The sequence below is a fragment of the Pongo abelii genome, chromosome 11 (assembly GCF_028885655.2).
Source record: "Pongo abelii isolate AG06213 chromosome 11, NHGRI_mPonAbe1-v2.0_pri, whole genome shotgun sequence".
Classification (NCBI taxonomy): domain Eukaryota; kingdom Metazoa; phylum Chordata; class Mammalia; order Primates; family Hominidae; genus Pongo; species Pongo abelii.
Genome location: NC_071996.2, coordinates 116640688 through 116655626, shown reverse-complemented (window position 1 = coordinate 116655626; position 14939 = coordinate 116640688). Strand labels below are relative to the sequence as shown.

General features: G+C 39.3%; 1 protein-coding gene and 1 long non-coding RNA gene across 5 annotated transcripts in view; one reads left to right on the top strand and one right to left on the bottom strand.

Annotated features, from left to right (window-relative positions):
• The window catches only part of SPAG16 (sperm associated antigen 16), a 1150408-nt gene extending 1144621 nt beyond the window's left edge, over positions 1-5787 (bottom strand). The window contains exon 1 of one of the 4 annotated variants that reach the window (XM_024243621.3): positions 5518-5787. In XM_024243621.3, coding sequence (XP_024099389.1) covers positions 5518-5653 — 136 coding nt within the window. In that variant the 5' untranslated portion in view covers positions 5654-5787. The remainder of the gene's footprint in view (positions 1-5517) is intronic. The other 3 variants (XM_054549801.1, XM_054549802.1, XM_024243623.3) reach the window with 3 other exon arrangements.
• Positions 5788-5893: 106 nt separating this feature from the next.
• LOC129057884 (uncharacterized) lies at positions 5894-14360 on the top strand. The gene is made up of 3 exons (XR_008522662.1): positions 5894-6104; positions 11611-11774; positions 12201-14360. It is a non-coding gene; the product is annotated as an uncharacterized LOC129057884 (long non-coding RNA).
• The last annotated feature ends 579 nt before the right edge of the window (positions 14361-14939 follow it).

The window sequence follows — 14939 nt, the reverse complement described above, 5'->3', positions numbered from 1 at the left end:
TGTAACACCCACACTGAAACTGCCAGGGAGCCCTAAGCCCATCACAGTACTACAGAGAACACAACAGCCAGAAACCTCGGTGAGACATTTTGGTTGGCCTAATGGCGCAGAGCTTGAGGTGCCAATTGGTATGAGGGGGAGACAAATAACATTCTCCAAATGGACCAGAGCCAGAAACCAATGAATAATTTTCAGATGTGAGCAGCAAAGTACCTTACACACTGGTCTCTTCCACTGCTGCATTTGTAGGTAGTGTTTACTGCCAGCAGTAGCAGCATCTTTATAAAGAACTGGAGTGAAACATATAGCTAATTATATTTTACATGATTTCCCAAAGTTACTATAGACAGAAATCATTTTGTAATCTTTGCCATCACTGCAAAGCCAACGTACACAGATGCAATCTAAAATCTAGCCTGGATCTTCCATGATCAACATTTTACTTAATAAGCTGAAATAAAAATACTGTAAATAGCAAATATCATAGTCTTGGTCCCTTTCTTAGGAAGGCCAGTTTAAATAAGTTAACTGAATAATACAGACAAAAATGGAAGGTAACTGGCATGCTTGTGGTCACATTCCCTTTTGCCAATTGCTCCCTGTAGTTTTTACCACACAGTCTTCATGAGGACTCAGAATTCTTATTAATATCCTATACCAGGGAGCCACTACCAATTCAACAGAATTGGGAAGAGTGGAAATGTACTGGCCACCCCCATCCTACATAGCTATTGCGTATCTTCTACCTTCCTAACTGGAAAATAACTTTTGTTCAGCATATAAGACTCATAGTGCTCATGGCAGCTGGTGGTGTAAGTCTTTCCAACTTCTAAGCCACGAGATCCAAAGATATGGACTCTACATGTGATATTTCTACCTGAAAATATAAAGGCTAGAGATTAAGATATTTATCTACAGGCTTGCTACTTCAATTACAGTCCTTAGACCAGCAGCAACCGCAGCATCAGGAAGCTTCTTAGCAATGCAGAATCTCAGCCCCCTTGCCAGACTTATTGAATTAGAGTATTTATTTAAAGATCCACAGGTGAGTCATATGCACATTAACACTTGACTAAAGGACACAGAGCAAAACACATTTTTTCTCTCCAAATAGCCTATGACTTTCACACAGGTAAATATCAACACTCTGGATTTAGTAACATAGTTCTTAGTCTGTCTATACGCAGGTTGTGTATCCTTTTCATTTGAATATACATGGGGTATGTATGTTCTAATATCTAAGAACCCATGCACAAATTAAGTTCCAGTGATAAGAAATACAATGTTAGGGTTCATAACAATTATAATACTACAAACATTTCAGAGAAGTACCATTTTATAACAGAAGAAAAAGTGGTTAACACATGTATCTAAGAGAATGTTAGTTTTAAAAAACAAAAAGAAATCTACGCATCCACCTTTCTAAATGTTTTACTTACTCAACTACAATGTTTAGCTTTAAAAAAAAAAAAAGTTAAAAACCATACAGTAAATTTTAAAAAAGGAAAGGCCAGGTGCAGTGGCTCACGCCTGTAATCCCAGCACTCTGGGAGGCTGAGGCGGATGGATCACGAAGTCAGGAGATCGAGACCATCCTGGCTAACGCAGTGAAACCCCGTCTCTATTGAAAATACAAAAAAAAAAAAAAAAAAAAAAAATTAGCCAGGTGTGGTGGCAAGCACCTGTAGTCCCAGCTACTCGGGAGGCTGGGGCAGCAGAATGGCATGAACCCGGGAGGCGGAGCTTGCAGTGAGCCGAGATCGTGCCACTGCACTCCAGCCTGGGAGACAGAGCGAGACTCCGTCTCAAAAAATAAAATAAAATAAAATAAGGAAAACTTCAATTTTAATTAAAGTTATCAGTGAACATTACTATGGCAGTGAAAGACTAGATAGAACTGTTACTTAAGAAGACAGCAGCCTGGTACAGTGGCTCATGTCTGTAATCCCAGAACTTTGGGAGGCCAAGGCAGTAGGATACCTTGAGCACAGGAGTTCGAGACCAATCTGAATAGCAGAGTGAGACCCCCGTCTCTACCAAAAACAAAAACAAACTAACAAACAAAATTAGCTGGGTATGGTGCTGCACATCTGCAGTCCCCACTACTCAGGAAGCTGAGGTGGGAAGATTGCTCAAACCCAGGAGTTTGAAGCTGCAGTGAGCTACGATCATGCCACTGCACTCAAGCCTGGGTAGCAGAGCAATACCTCATCTCTAAAAAAATAATAATTTTTTTTAAAGGTAGCAAGGTAGAGGTTAAGATATTTATCTACAGGCTTGCTACTTCAATTACAGTCCTCAGTATCTCAGATAAGGGCATCAGTCTAGTGTAATCCTCATATTTCAGGGTCTAGAGTCCTTAATTTTGGCGTTTCAGAAAGAGTTGACTTTGGGACTCCATTCAGAGCTGATTAGCTTCACAGAACTGGCTTAAACTTACTGAACTCGCAGAAATTGCTGCTGGGGGTTGGGGAGCCCTTTTCATTGGCCAGTAAACTTACACCTACCATCTAAAAAGCCAAATCCTTAGTATTAGAATGCCCAGAGAGAGGAAATAATCAAAAGCTAGAGGAGCCAGATGTCTATATAGAGGGAGGTATGTAACAAAAACAATACCTTGAAGCTCCACTTTCCTAGGGTCCATGTATTCATTTACTATTCCTTGAACAAAGTCTCTTTAGACAAGGAACAACAAAATCAATTAACCCTTAGCTTTCTTAGTACAAATTCATTCTGGCCTTCCAATTGGAACTAGGCAGTCCCAAATGTCTGCAGCCATACATTAATAGGCAGCCCTTCCTCACTACTACAATTGAAAACCTCACCCAAGTTGTGTTGATTTCTAATAAGGGATTCATTCGTTCACAAAAGACAATCAACCTTCTTTCTAGGTTCTGGGGATACCTACTTGACCCTTTATATATCTATCACATAGCTAAAATCTCACCTTATATTTTATAATGCTGCAAGTATTTTTCTAATGATGGGTTCTAGAGAGGATTCATATACTCCATAACTCAATTTCTTAGTGTTCTGACAATAGCTAAGAACAATGTATGTTTGTATCTCACTTTGTTGAAGTCTAAAACATAAAAGCAATATTCTGAGGTTCCTTAGAAGAGAAACAGGTGGCACTGCTATAGCTAGGAGATTACAGGGAAGGGGTGTTGCAGAGGTAAGAACTCTTTTTCCTGCACCCAGTGTTAAACCATTATAAAGGACATGGGACCTTCATTAATGTCCCCCCCAAGGTGGATCCTGGCTATGTTTCTGGTTTGGACATTAGTCTATTCATATTCTTCATAATTGAGTATTTAAAAGCAGAAAAGTGAGAGATTTTCTAAAGAATTCAAGTCAACTTCTTTCAAAGTCTTGCTCGATATTGATAGCTCATTGTCTAACGGACTAGGAGCATCTGTTCAGTGATAAATAAGGGAAATCCAGGCCAAATGCAGTAGATTAGAAGTGATTGAGTATATGTGCGAAGCAGAGGACATCAGATTTCTGATTCATCTGTGCATATTATAACTTTTATTTACCCACCACGATAGCTCAATTAAATTACCTGAAAGCAAAGACTTTAAACCAAAGGAAGTCTCACTTTGGCAACTATCATAATTGCCTTAAGAAACAATGTCAAACAACATTACACAGGCAACTCTTAATTAACCATGTGAAGAGTGCCCAGGGATACAGGAATAATTGGTATTCACAAGTAATCCTCAAACTTCATTTCAACTGAGAGTTGAAATGACTAAACCTCTTCCCTCAGCATGGAATATAGCAAAATTAACTGGTTAAATGTTTAACTGTGTATCCCCTGACTACCCTTTGGTTAAAATACAAAATAGCAGTCAGTCAACCAAAGAAAGAAGAAAAGCAAATGGGTTGGATAATTCACACAATGGTTAGTAAAATCCTAAAAAGTTACAGTTGCTTATATGTGTTAAAGTTCAAATAAGTGTGATTATTTGAAAAAGTCTTTGTAAGACAGGTTTGCAAACTGCTACATCTTGGCAGGTGTGACTCAGTGATCTCCCTGCAAATTAAGTAAACCTGATTTTTACTGCTGAAATGTTGTGTTATGTTAGACTCCTACCACTTATTTCACAAAGATGTTTGCAAAAAGTTACCTCATTGTGTCAATCTCATGTTAACAATTAAACTATGTGTTCACGGAAATAATTTTAATGCAAACAAAATTACAAGATGCCTGGTTACCATTCAGTAGCAAGAGCAATGGATATAGATAAGCTTAGGAAGAATTATGAAAATCGTTGTTAAAGAGGAATATTACTGGAAAAGACTGACTGTTACATCTATGAAAACAGTATAAAACCTCATTTATGACACTAAAGCACCCATATATTTCTTTCAAATTCATTTCAAGCGATTCGAATTTCTATTCCTGTAAAAGTCGTTTTTGCACCCAATAAAATACTACATATTTTCTTTAATCTTTCAGCTAAATTCTTCAAAGCTCTCTGTAGTGTGGATGTGTACTGAGCCTGAGTCAAGACAGGTTAATCGGCTTGTCAAAGCTCACAAAATGAATCATTGCTGGACTTCTGAAATCTTGAATTAAACCTGGGGAGGATTACAGTTGGACAAACAAATAAGATTTGGCAGATTTTGGAGTTTCCTTGGTATCTTTAAGAACTGAACAGATAATCATCTCTTTCTTACCTCCATGAATAAAGGAGTTAGATGTCTTTTTCTCATGAACCCTCCCCGTATCCCTAGTAGGAATTAATCTATAAAACTAGAGGAAGGGAGTTCTAAAGCCCTACACATGAAATAGCGGACCTAATTATCCACACATTGTTATTCAATTTTTCTGGTACTTCCGATCGCTAATCACCATCTGCTTTATTCCTAATATCTCTGAGCTGTGTAGCTCACCAGATCATTATTTATTTGCTCAAGAAAAAAACAAAGCAACTATACTATTAGTATTTATTATTAAGTAGTCAAACTTGGAACTACCCAGGAAGATAATGCTATCAAAATTAAGCATTTAAGCATTAACTGGACCATCGAACAGGATCGTGGGTTGGATATTCCGAGCTTCAGCTCCTTAAAGTCCAATGGCAGAGGTCTTTCCCTAGTCTCCTAACGTTCCTCCGTTGAATTTATTGGGACGGCTTTCTGAAAGATTGAGGACTTACTTGGGAAACCCATTATTTGAAAGGAGGGTTGAAGCAATTTGTTGTGCTGTCTTAACATAAAAAGCAACCCTCCATCCAAAATGTACTGAATGGTTACTAAGTATGAGGCCTTGGAAGGTCTCCCAACTCTTCTAACAGGTACAGGACACCCTGGGCTACTAAGGGCGAGAAATTCAGTGAGTGGCTCTCAGGAAGACTGTGGTGGCAAAAACAGCGCCTTGAAGTCCAACAGAGGCTCCTCTGGAGTGGCCCCAAGGTTCAAAAGGCGCCCCCAGTGGGAGACCCTCGCCTTCGTCCCAACACCCATTACCCGCCAGCGCAGCGGGCCGAGCCTCCACGGGAAGGATACGCTCCAGGTAGTAGGCGCCCTCAGCCGCCACCGCGTCCGCCGTGTCCCTCGCGTCCTCGGCTGCCGTCAAACCCATGCCCAACGCCTCTTCCAGGACCCTCACGGCGGAGCTGCGCATCCCTCGCTGAGCAGCCATCTCTGGCGCTTCGGGCCCCCACCCCCAGCAGGCCCACAGCCGTCCCTAAGGGCAACAGCGAAGACGCTACCCAACTGTCCCCGGGAGCTCTCGCGAGATCCCGGCATCTCTCACCCCGCCCCACGGACCAGCCCCGGGCACTTAAGGGTTGCCGGGAGTCCAGGGAGCTGTCGCCCTCCCGCGCCTCCCAGTTACCGTGGCAACGTTGTTGCCTAGTTAACGCGAGAGCTCAGGCGCAGCTCTGGGAGCGGACAAGATACAGTAAACAATTGGCTTGCATTGCACCTTCCTACCCAAGCAGCTTGGTTTTCTTTCGCTTTGACGCTATAGTTTCTTTCCCACTTCGTTGTCGTCTCTGAATTACCTTTCTCTTGATTCTTGCCCATTAGCATCCTCTAATTTCAGATGTTTGTAGATCCCTAAGTGTTCCCAGGGAAAATTACTAGAAAAGGTGAGTTCTCAACACCTGGAATTTTTTAAAAAATGAAAAAATAAAGTTCTAAAAATCAAAATGGAAAGACTGACCCAGGGGAGCTATCAGACGCTCCTCAGATGCTTAGCCATAAAGAACTATGGTGTTCAGCTTTGTCAGTTCCTTTCTTGTGACCTTTAATGCATTTAGCTGGACATCTGTTTTGAGTTTGGTTCCATATACTAAGACTTGGAATAGTATTTGTAGCGTTGATTCTCGCCAAGGTAAAAACAGTTGCATAAAAATTATGAGCTACAAATTTGGGCCTGACAAATGTATATAGTTGACACTTGCCCCATCATGTATAGTCTTATTGCTGAGAGGATCTTCCTCAGGTTATCGCATATGTATCAGAAGCAAATTTAAGGCCCTTTTCCTTGCAAATTTTTTTTTCCTTAACGTTTATTTTAGGTTCAGGGGTACATGTGCAGGTAAGCTCATGTCGCAGGGGTTTGGTGTATAACTTATTTCGTCACCCAGGTACTAAGTGTAGTACCCAATAGTTATTTTTTCTGATCTTCTCCCTCCTCCCACTCTCCTCCTCAAGTAGGCCCCAGTGTCTGTTGTTCCCTCTTTGTGTCCATTTGTTCTCATTATTTAGCTCCCAGTTATGACTAAGAACATGCAGTATTTGGTTTTCTGTTCCTGCATTAGTTTGCTAAGGATAATGGCCTCCAGCTGCATTCATGTCCCTGAGAGGACATGATCTCATTCTTTCATGGCTGCATAGTATTCCATGGTATATGTGTACCACATTTTCTTTATCCAGTCCGTTGTTGGGCATTTAGGTTGAATCCATGTCTTTGTTATCATGAATATCAATGAACACGCATGTACATGTGTTTTTATGGTAGAACAATTTCTATTTCTTTGGGTATATACCCAGAAATGGGATTGCTAGGGCAAATGGTATTATTTTTCATTCTACATTTCTTGATGAAAACTGGAAGCCAGTGATCCTATAAAAGCTCCCATTTATTGCCAAAAGATAGCAGTAACTTCCTAAGGAGGTGTTTGAGAGTACGTGTGTCAGAGCCAGAGAGCTTTCAGAGCCTGCTTCCATCACTTACTAGCTATGACACATTGGGCAAACTACTACTTAATGCCTCTAGGCCCTAGTTTCATCATTTGTAGAACAAAGACAACAATATTACCTACCTCAAAGTGCTGTTGCAAGGGGTAAAGCAACAAAAAGCATTAAGAACTTACCAGGAACATAGAAGACACTAAGATATGTTAGCTGTTATTTCTATTAAATGTGTTTGATATTGTTTTATTTTTTAGAATAATCAAGGGTCACAGTTAGATATAATAGTCGGATAATTCATTCCTGGTACCTATTCTTTTACTACCCTACTCTTTGTCCTTGACTTCTCACATCAGACATTTCCTGAGTACTCATTAAATGCAAGGAACAATTACAGGAGCCTGAAAATACAGAAGAATTCTGACATTGGAGAATCCACTGCTTTTATAGAAAACTTGCTCTTTGTTTCAGAAGAAGCCATTACCTTCTCTTAAGGTTGTTTCCTGTAAATCCAGCCTTAACAAATGACCTGGGTAAGGAGTGGTCAGGGCCTTACATTTTTGGCATATCCAGCAAGACATGGAGGAACATAAAAGACATGAAGGATGGTCTCTCAGAACGATTACTGTTTACTTTGATTTGTTTTTGTTTGTTACAATGGCTCATCTATTTCTGACTTTTTAGATGTACTGTGTCATCTTCTATAGATGTTTGTCTCCTGCCTCTTCTGTATGACCTTAATTGAGTTCTCTGAGCCTTAGTTTCCTGTTCTGTAAACCAGAGATTTTAATACCTACCTTACTAAAATATGAAGACTAAACGAAATATGTAAAAAGCAGTTATAACCATGTCTGGTATATCAAATGTTTTCAGTAAATAATCGTTAATAAAATGTGCTTAAAATATTGAATGAATATGCAAGCTTAAATTGGATATTATATTTGGAAGAAACTTAAACATATAGAAACAATTTAAGATAAAACTTAAATATTTTTAGAAATATGTAGCACTCAGCCAGGCACGGTGGCTCATGCCTGTAATCCCAGCACTTTGGGAGGCTAAGGGAAACGGATCACAAGGTCAGGAGATCGAGACCATCCTGGCTAACATGGTGAAACCCCATCTCTACTAAAAATACAAAAAATTAGCCGGGTGTGGTGGCACACGCCTGTAGTCCCAGCTACTCAGGAGGCTGAGGCAGGAGAATCACTTGAACCCGAGAGGCAGAGGTTGCAGTGAGCTGAGATCACACCACTGCACTCCAGCCTGGGCAACAGAGCAAGACTCCATCTCAAAAAAAAAAAAAAGAAAGAAAGAAAAAGAAAGAAATATGCAGCACTCCAAAAAGGGAAAGAGTTTAATAGAGTCATATAAAATGAATAAATTATGACCAATATCCACTGCTTAATGTAGAGGAGAAATGGGAAAAAATTCTTCTCCAAAGAGTTCAAAAACAGAAGACTTATGACTGAAATAAGTATAATTAACTACACTCCTCAAAAAAATAAAAACCTGTAACTCTAATTCTGTGAAGTTTTCAAGTAGCCAAAGTTTTAATTCAGAGTTACTAATTTGATTATATCCATTTCATGGATTTCAAAATTGGAAGTCACCCAAGATATGTGTGGTTCAACTACAATTTGAAACACATTTCACAGGGACCTAAGCAGAAGTGGTTTTAAAAATTCCAATTAAAGCTACGTTAACATTTTATTTTGTAAACCTTTTGGTCTCTACTATGGTCTGAAAAGCAATGAAATAAAAGCAAAAAATAATTTTAACAAATATAAACAGAACCCCAATAATTGCCTTCAAATAAAAACTTTATGTAACCTTTTAGGAGGACTGCTAATGTCTTTAAACTAGTATGTATTTTCAAGGAACAAATTTGAAAATAAATGTGTTACATTTGAATTATTATTCTGTTAATAACTAGTTTAATTAAAAAGAAGTGTGAAAGCTTTACTGAGAAAAAACAAAAACTTCAGACCACAGTAATTGTTTGGTTTATAATGCCTTTGCATCCTATAATATTTCCTTTTTAATATACTGCACAAACTTCCTTGGAGTGGAAAAAAAAAAGTGCCTTAATATTTTGATGAATGAACAGCAAACTATCTACTTTCCCTTTGAATGTGTTACTGAAAAAGGTAAATAAAGAAAACCAATGGAGACAGTAAAAATAAAGCAACAACCACAAAAGACAACAAATTTTATCCCCTCCCAACCTAAATGCTCCATTTAAGTAAAAGTGAAATTATTTTAAAAAGCAAAACCAGAAAGGAAGCTGACAATGGATGTACTCTTTGTATTTGTAGTTTTAAAGCAGAAAATAATTACATGCAATAATATAGTAAAGTACTATTCAATTTTCAGAAGTTACGAGCATTCATTTGCTGTAGATAGAGCCCAAGCCATTTACTGATGCATCTCTTTATAAAAGTAACTATCTTATTTTCTTTCAAAACTTCACAGTAAGTGGTAGCCAATTTTAGATTTCTGAATTCATAGAAGTAGTACTAATTGACAATGGTAGAAAATTATCATTTCAAACATACAGCATATATATTTCACTTTTTCACCAACAACCACTGAAAATTCATTTCTCTAGTGTTCTGAGCCCATGTAGTTCAAACAGGATCAATCCTCTGTCTCTGGCAAGGAACATATGTTCCAGGTTTAACCCAAAAGAATATCTCATTATTCTTGGCTACTGTGATCAGTTCTGAAGTTGGTATGTGTCTTAAAAGGAGCCAAATTAGATTTGGTAAGAATTTGTTGGAAATTTTGGGAGATTCTCACTCTGCCCCTTGGGACTTAGTTCTGGAGTTGCTCTAGCATGATTGCAAGTATGAAGAAATTATCTATCTAAGAATTGAGTCAGCATGGAAGACCTGAGTGAAGAAAGAGAAAACTTGAGCCCAGATGCAATGACTTGAACCTGTAGTATACACACATATATTTCTTTGCTCTGTAAGCTAGAAGCAACAACACCCCCATTACAATGAGCACTTCAGATTTTAGATTTTAATACCATTTTCTAATTAAAAGGATAGAGGGCTCCTTGGAGAGATGGCTGGTTTTAGGGCTTGACTGGGAATAAACAAGATGAGCCTAGAGGATCTTACAGTTCCAGAAAGTAAAAAAGATCCTGCCTCTAAAAAATAAAAAAATCTCAAAGTGATGGACATAGGTCAAAGGGACACAGCAGCCAATTGTCCTAGGTGAAGCTAGGACAATTTGAATAATCAAATTAATAAAGTAGTACTGAAGTATAACTCAAAGTATAAAATAAATATCTGTGAGTCCATACTGATACAAATAAATGATTAAATGATAAATAAATGAATGGAGAAGAATGGGCAAATCTCCTGTGATGAATAATTTCAAGTAATTTATGTAGATACTCTACATTCCAGGAGATGGAGCATAGCTGCACGTTCCTTAAGTATAGACTACACATAGTGAGTTTCTTGTATAGTAAAATCCCAACTTGACAGTGAAGAAAGCTGATAAACACCACCTCACCCAGGTGATCAAGATTAATTTCAACAGTGATAAGTCATGTTGACAATATGTACCCTTGGTATGATGTAATGAGAATGGCACTTCATCTCTGTGATCTTACTCCCCAAAACCCGTAACTACAAATCAATCAAGAGATAACATCAGATAAATATCAACTGAGGGAAATTCTACAACATACCTTACCAGTACTTCTCAAAACTATCAACATCATTGTATTAGTCCATTTTCACACTGCTGATAAAGACATATGCAAGACTGAGCAATTTACAAAAGAAACAGGTTTAACTGGACTCACAGTTTCATGTGGCTGGGGAGGCCTCATAATCATGGCAGAAGGCAAGAAGGAGCAAGTAATTTCTTACATTGATGGTGGCAAGCAAAGAGAGCTAGTACAGGGAACTCCTATTTTTAAAACCATCAGATCTCATGGGACTGATTCACTACCACAAGAACAGTATGGGAGAAACCATCCCCATGATTCAATTATCTCCCACCAGGTTCCTCCCACAACATGTGGGAATTATGGGAGTATAATTCAAGATGAGATGTGGGTGGGGACACAGCCAAACAATATCATTCCACCCCTGGCCCTTCCCAAATCTCATGTCCTCACATTTTAAAACCAATCATGCCTTCCCAACAGTCCCCAAAGTCTTAACTCATTTCAGCAATAACCTAAAAGTCCACAGTCCAAAGTATCATCTGACACAAGGCAAGTCCCTTCTACCTATGATCCTGTAAAATCAAAAGCAAGTTAGTTAATTCCTAGATACAGTGGGGTTACAGAGATTGAGTAAATACAGCCATTCCAAATGGGAGACCTTGGCCAAACAAAGGAGCTACAGGCTCCATGCAAGTCCAAACTCCAGCAGGGCAGTCAAATCTTAAAGCTCCAAAATGATCTCCTTTTACTCCATGTCTCACATCCAGGTGAAGCTGATGCAAGAATTGGGTTCCCATGGTCTTGGGCAGCTCCACCCCTGTGGCTTTGCAGGGTACAGTCTCCCTCCTGCCTGCTTCCATGGGCTGGCGTTGAGTGTCTGCAGCTTTTCCAGGTGCACAGTGCAAGCTATCGGTGGATCTACCTTTCTGGGGTATGATGGACAGTGGCCCTCTTCTTAACAGCTCCACTAGGCAGTGCCCCAGTAGGGAATCTGTGTGGGGGCCCTGACCCCACATTTCCCTTCTGCACTGCCCTAGCAGAGGTTCTCCATGAGAGCCCCGCCCCTGCAGCAAACTTCTGCGTGGACATCCAGGCATTTCCATACATCCTCTGAGACCTAGATGGAGGTTTCCGAACCCCAGTTCTTGACTTCTGTGCACAGGCAGGCTCAACACCATACAGAAGCTGCCAAGGCTTCAGGCTTGCACCCTGTGAAGCCATGGCCCAAGCTCTACTTTGGCCCCTTTCAGCCATGGCTAGAGTGGCTGGGACACAGGGCACCAAGTCCCTAGACTGCACACAGCATGGGGACCCTGGGACCAGCCCTCAAAACCACTTTTTCCTCCTACACTTCCAGGCCTGTGATGGGAAGGGCTGCCGTGAAGACCTCTGACATGCCCTGGAGGCATTTTTCCTATTGTCTTGGGGATTAACATTCGGTTACTTGTTACTTATGCAAATTTCTGCAACTAGCTTGAATTTCTCCTCAGAAAATGGGATTTTTCTTTTCTATCACATTGTCAGGCTGCAAATTTTCTGAACATTTATGCTCTGCTTCCCTTATAAAACTGAATGCCTTTAACAGAACCCAAGTCACCTCTTGAATGCTTTGCTGCTTAGAAATTTATTCTGCCAGATACCCTAAATTATCTCTCTCAAGTTCAAAGTTTGACAAATCTCTAGGGCAGGGGCAAAATGCCACTAATCTCTTTATTAAAACATAACAAGAGCCACCATTGCTCCAGTTCCCAACAAGGTCCTCATCTCCATCTGAGATTACCTCAGCCTAGATTTCATTGTCCATATTGCTATCAGCATTTTGGGCAAAGCCATTCAACAAGTCTCTAGGAAGTTCCAAACTTTCCCACATTTTCCTGTCTTCTGAGCCCTCCAAACTGTTCCAACCTCTGCCTGTTACCCAGTTCCAAAGTTGCTTTCACATTTTTGGCTATCTTTTCAGCAACACCCCACTCCTGGAACCAATTTACTGTATTAGTCTGTTTTCATGCTGCTAATAAAAACATACCTGAGACTGGGCAATTTACAAAATAAAGAGGTTTAATTGGACTTACAGTTCCACGTGGCTGAGGAGGCCTCAGAATCATGGTGGAAGGCAAGGAGGAGCAAGTCACATCTTACATCAATGTCAGCAGGCAAAGAGAGCTTGTGCAGGGAACTCCTGTTTGAAAACCATCAGATCTTGTGTGACTTATTCACTACCACAAGAACAGTATGGGGGAAACCACCCCCATGATTTAATTTTCTCCCACAGAATTCTTTCCTCAACATGTGGGAATTATGGGGGTACAATTCAAGATGATATTTGGGTGGGGACACAGCCAAACCATATCAATCATCAAACAAGAAAAGTGGGAAACTTTCACAACCAAGAGATCCCTAAAGAGGTATGCTGGCTGAATGTAATGTGGGATCCTAGGGCAAAAAGAATATTATGTAAAAACTAAGGATATCTGAATAAAGTATGGACTTTATTTAGTTAATAATGATGTGTCAATAATGGTTCATTAGATGTAACAAATGCACCATATTGATGTAAGATGTTCAAAGTAGGGAAAACTGAATATGAGTATATGGGAACTTTCTTTATCTTTGCAACTTCTTGGTACATCTAAAACTATTCTGAAATAAAAAATTAATTTTTAAAGAGTTGCTTGAACCTTTATTCTAGCGTTTCCTTAAACAAGCCTCACCATTGACCTTTCTTTTAAAACAATAAATTCCTTTTGCTTAAGTCAGTTTCTGTTGGGCTTTCTGTCACTGGCAATTCAACAAGACCTCCTGATAAATTGACTCTGTATGGAATCACCATGACTTCCATACTATTTCAAGATTTATTTTGCTGCTAAGGGTTTTTTCCTAAAACTATCTGACATACAATAACATTGTATTGTGTACTTTAAAATGTGTTGAGAGGGTAGACCTCATATTCAGTGTTCTTACCACATACAAAAGGGCTAATATGATGTGCCTTTGTGAATTTAGACCTGAAAGTGCTATTCTCACAACACAGATGAAAAACTATGGTTTTGTTTTCATACATAGGAGAAAACTAAATGGGCTACCTTTGAAGTCCAGGGCACCCTCCTCTATCTTGTTCACTTCCTCATCAGGCACTATCTACGGACTGAGAAGAGAAGGACTTTAAAAGAGTGGTAAAGAAAGCAACAAAGACAATGACTGGAAAGATAGAAGAATTGTGCAGAGAAAGAGGTAGATAGAAATGGAAGTCTGTTGTTCCCCTCTATGTGTCTATGTGTTTTCATCATTTTGCTCCAACTCATACGTGAGAACATGCCACATTTGGTTTTCCGTTCCTGTGTTAGTTTGGTAATGATAATGTCCTCCAGCTCTATCCATGTCCCTGCAAAGAATGTGATCTCATTCTTTTTAATGGGTGTAAAGTATTCCATGGTGTATATGTACCACAGCATCCCTGAACTTAACTTAAAAGTTAAAAATAAAAAATGAAAAAGGAAAAGCTGAGTTAAGCTATACTATCTTTGTAACTCTTCTGTAAATCTAAAATTCTATCAAAATAAAAAGTTTTAAAAGTATTTAAAGAAGAAATGGAAGTCTGACTTGGGAAAGCATTACGACAATTCCAGCAGTGAACATTTAACACACATCTAATGCCCACTTTGAGCAGTGGAGACTTGCTTAAGAAAATTCCACTGTTCGATATGCAGTGGGGTATACAGCAATTTCCAAGACAGTCTTGCTGGAGAGAGCCTTCTTCCAGCCATTGCAATTGTCACATCCTATACCTGAAACAGAGTAGATTTATCTAAAGTATTGTGTAATCCCTGATTGACTTTAACATGTCTTAGCATGTCTACAATTATGCATATTACCTGAAAGAAGAAAGAGAGAGAGAGAAAGAAGGAGAAAGGAAGGAAATAAAGAAGGAGAAGAAAAAATTTTTTCTAAGCACATAATGTAATGCTCAATTCTTTGTGGATAATGGGAAGCAGAGTTTGAATTGTTCCCTTTATAAAAGATAACTCATTTTAGCTCCATTTCCTTCCTGGAGGTAGGAAAGCAAGTTTGGTAGTGAATAGGCCAGTTAGTACATTGT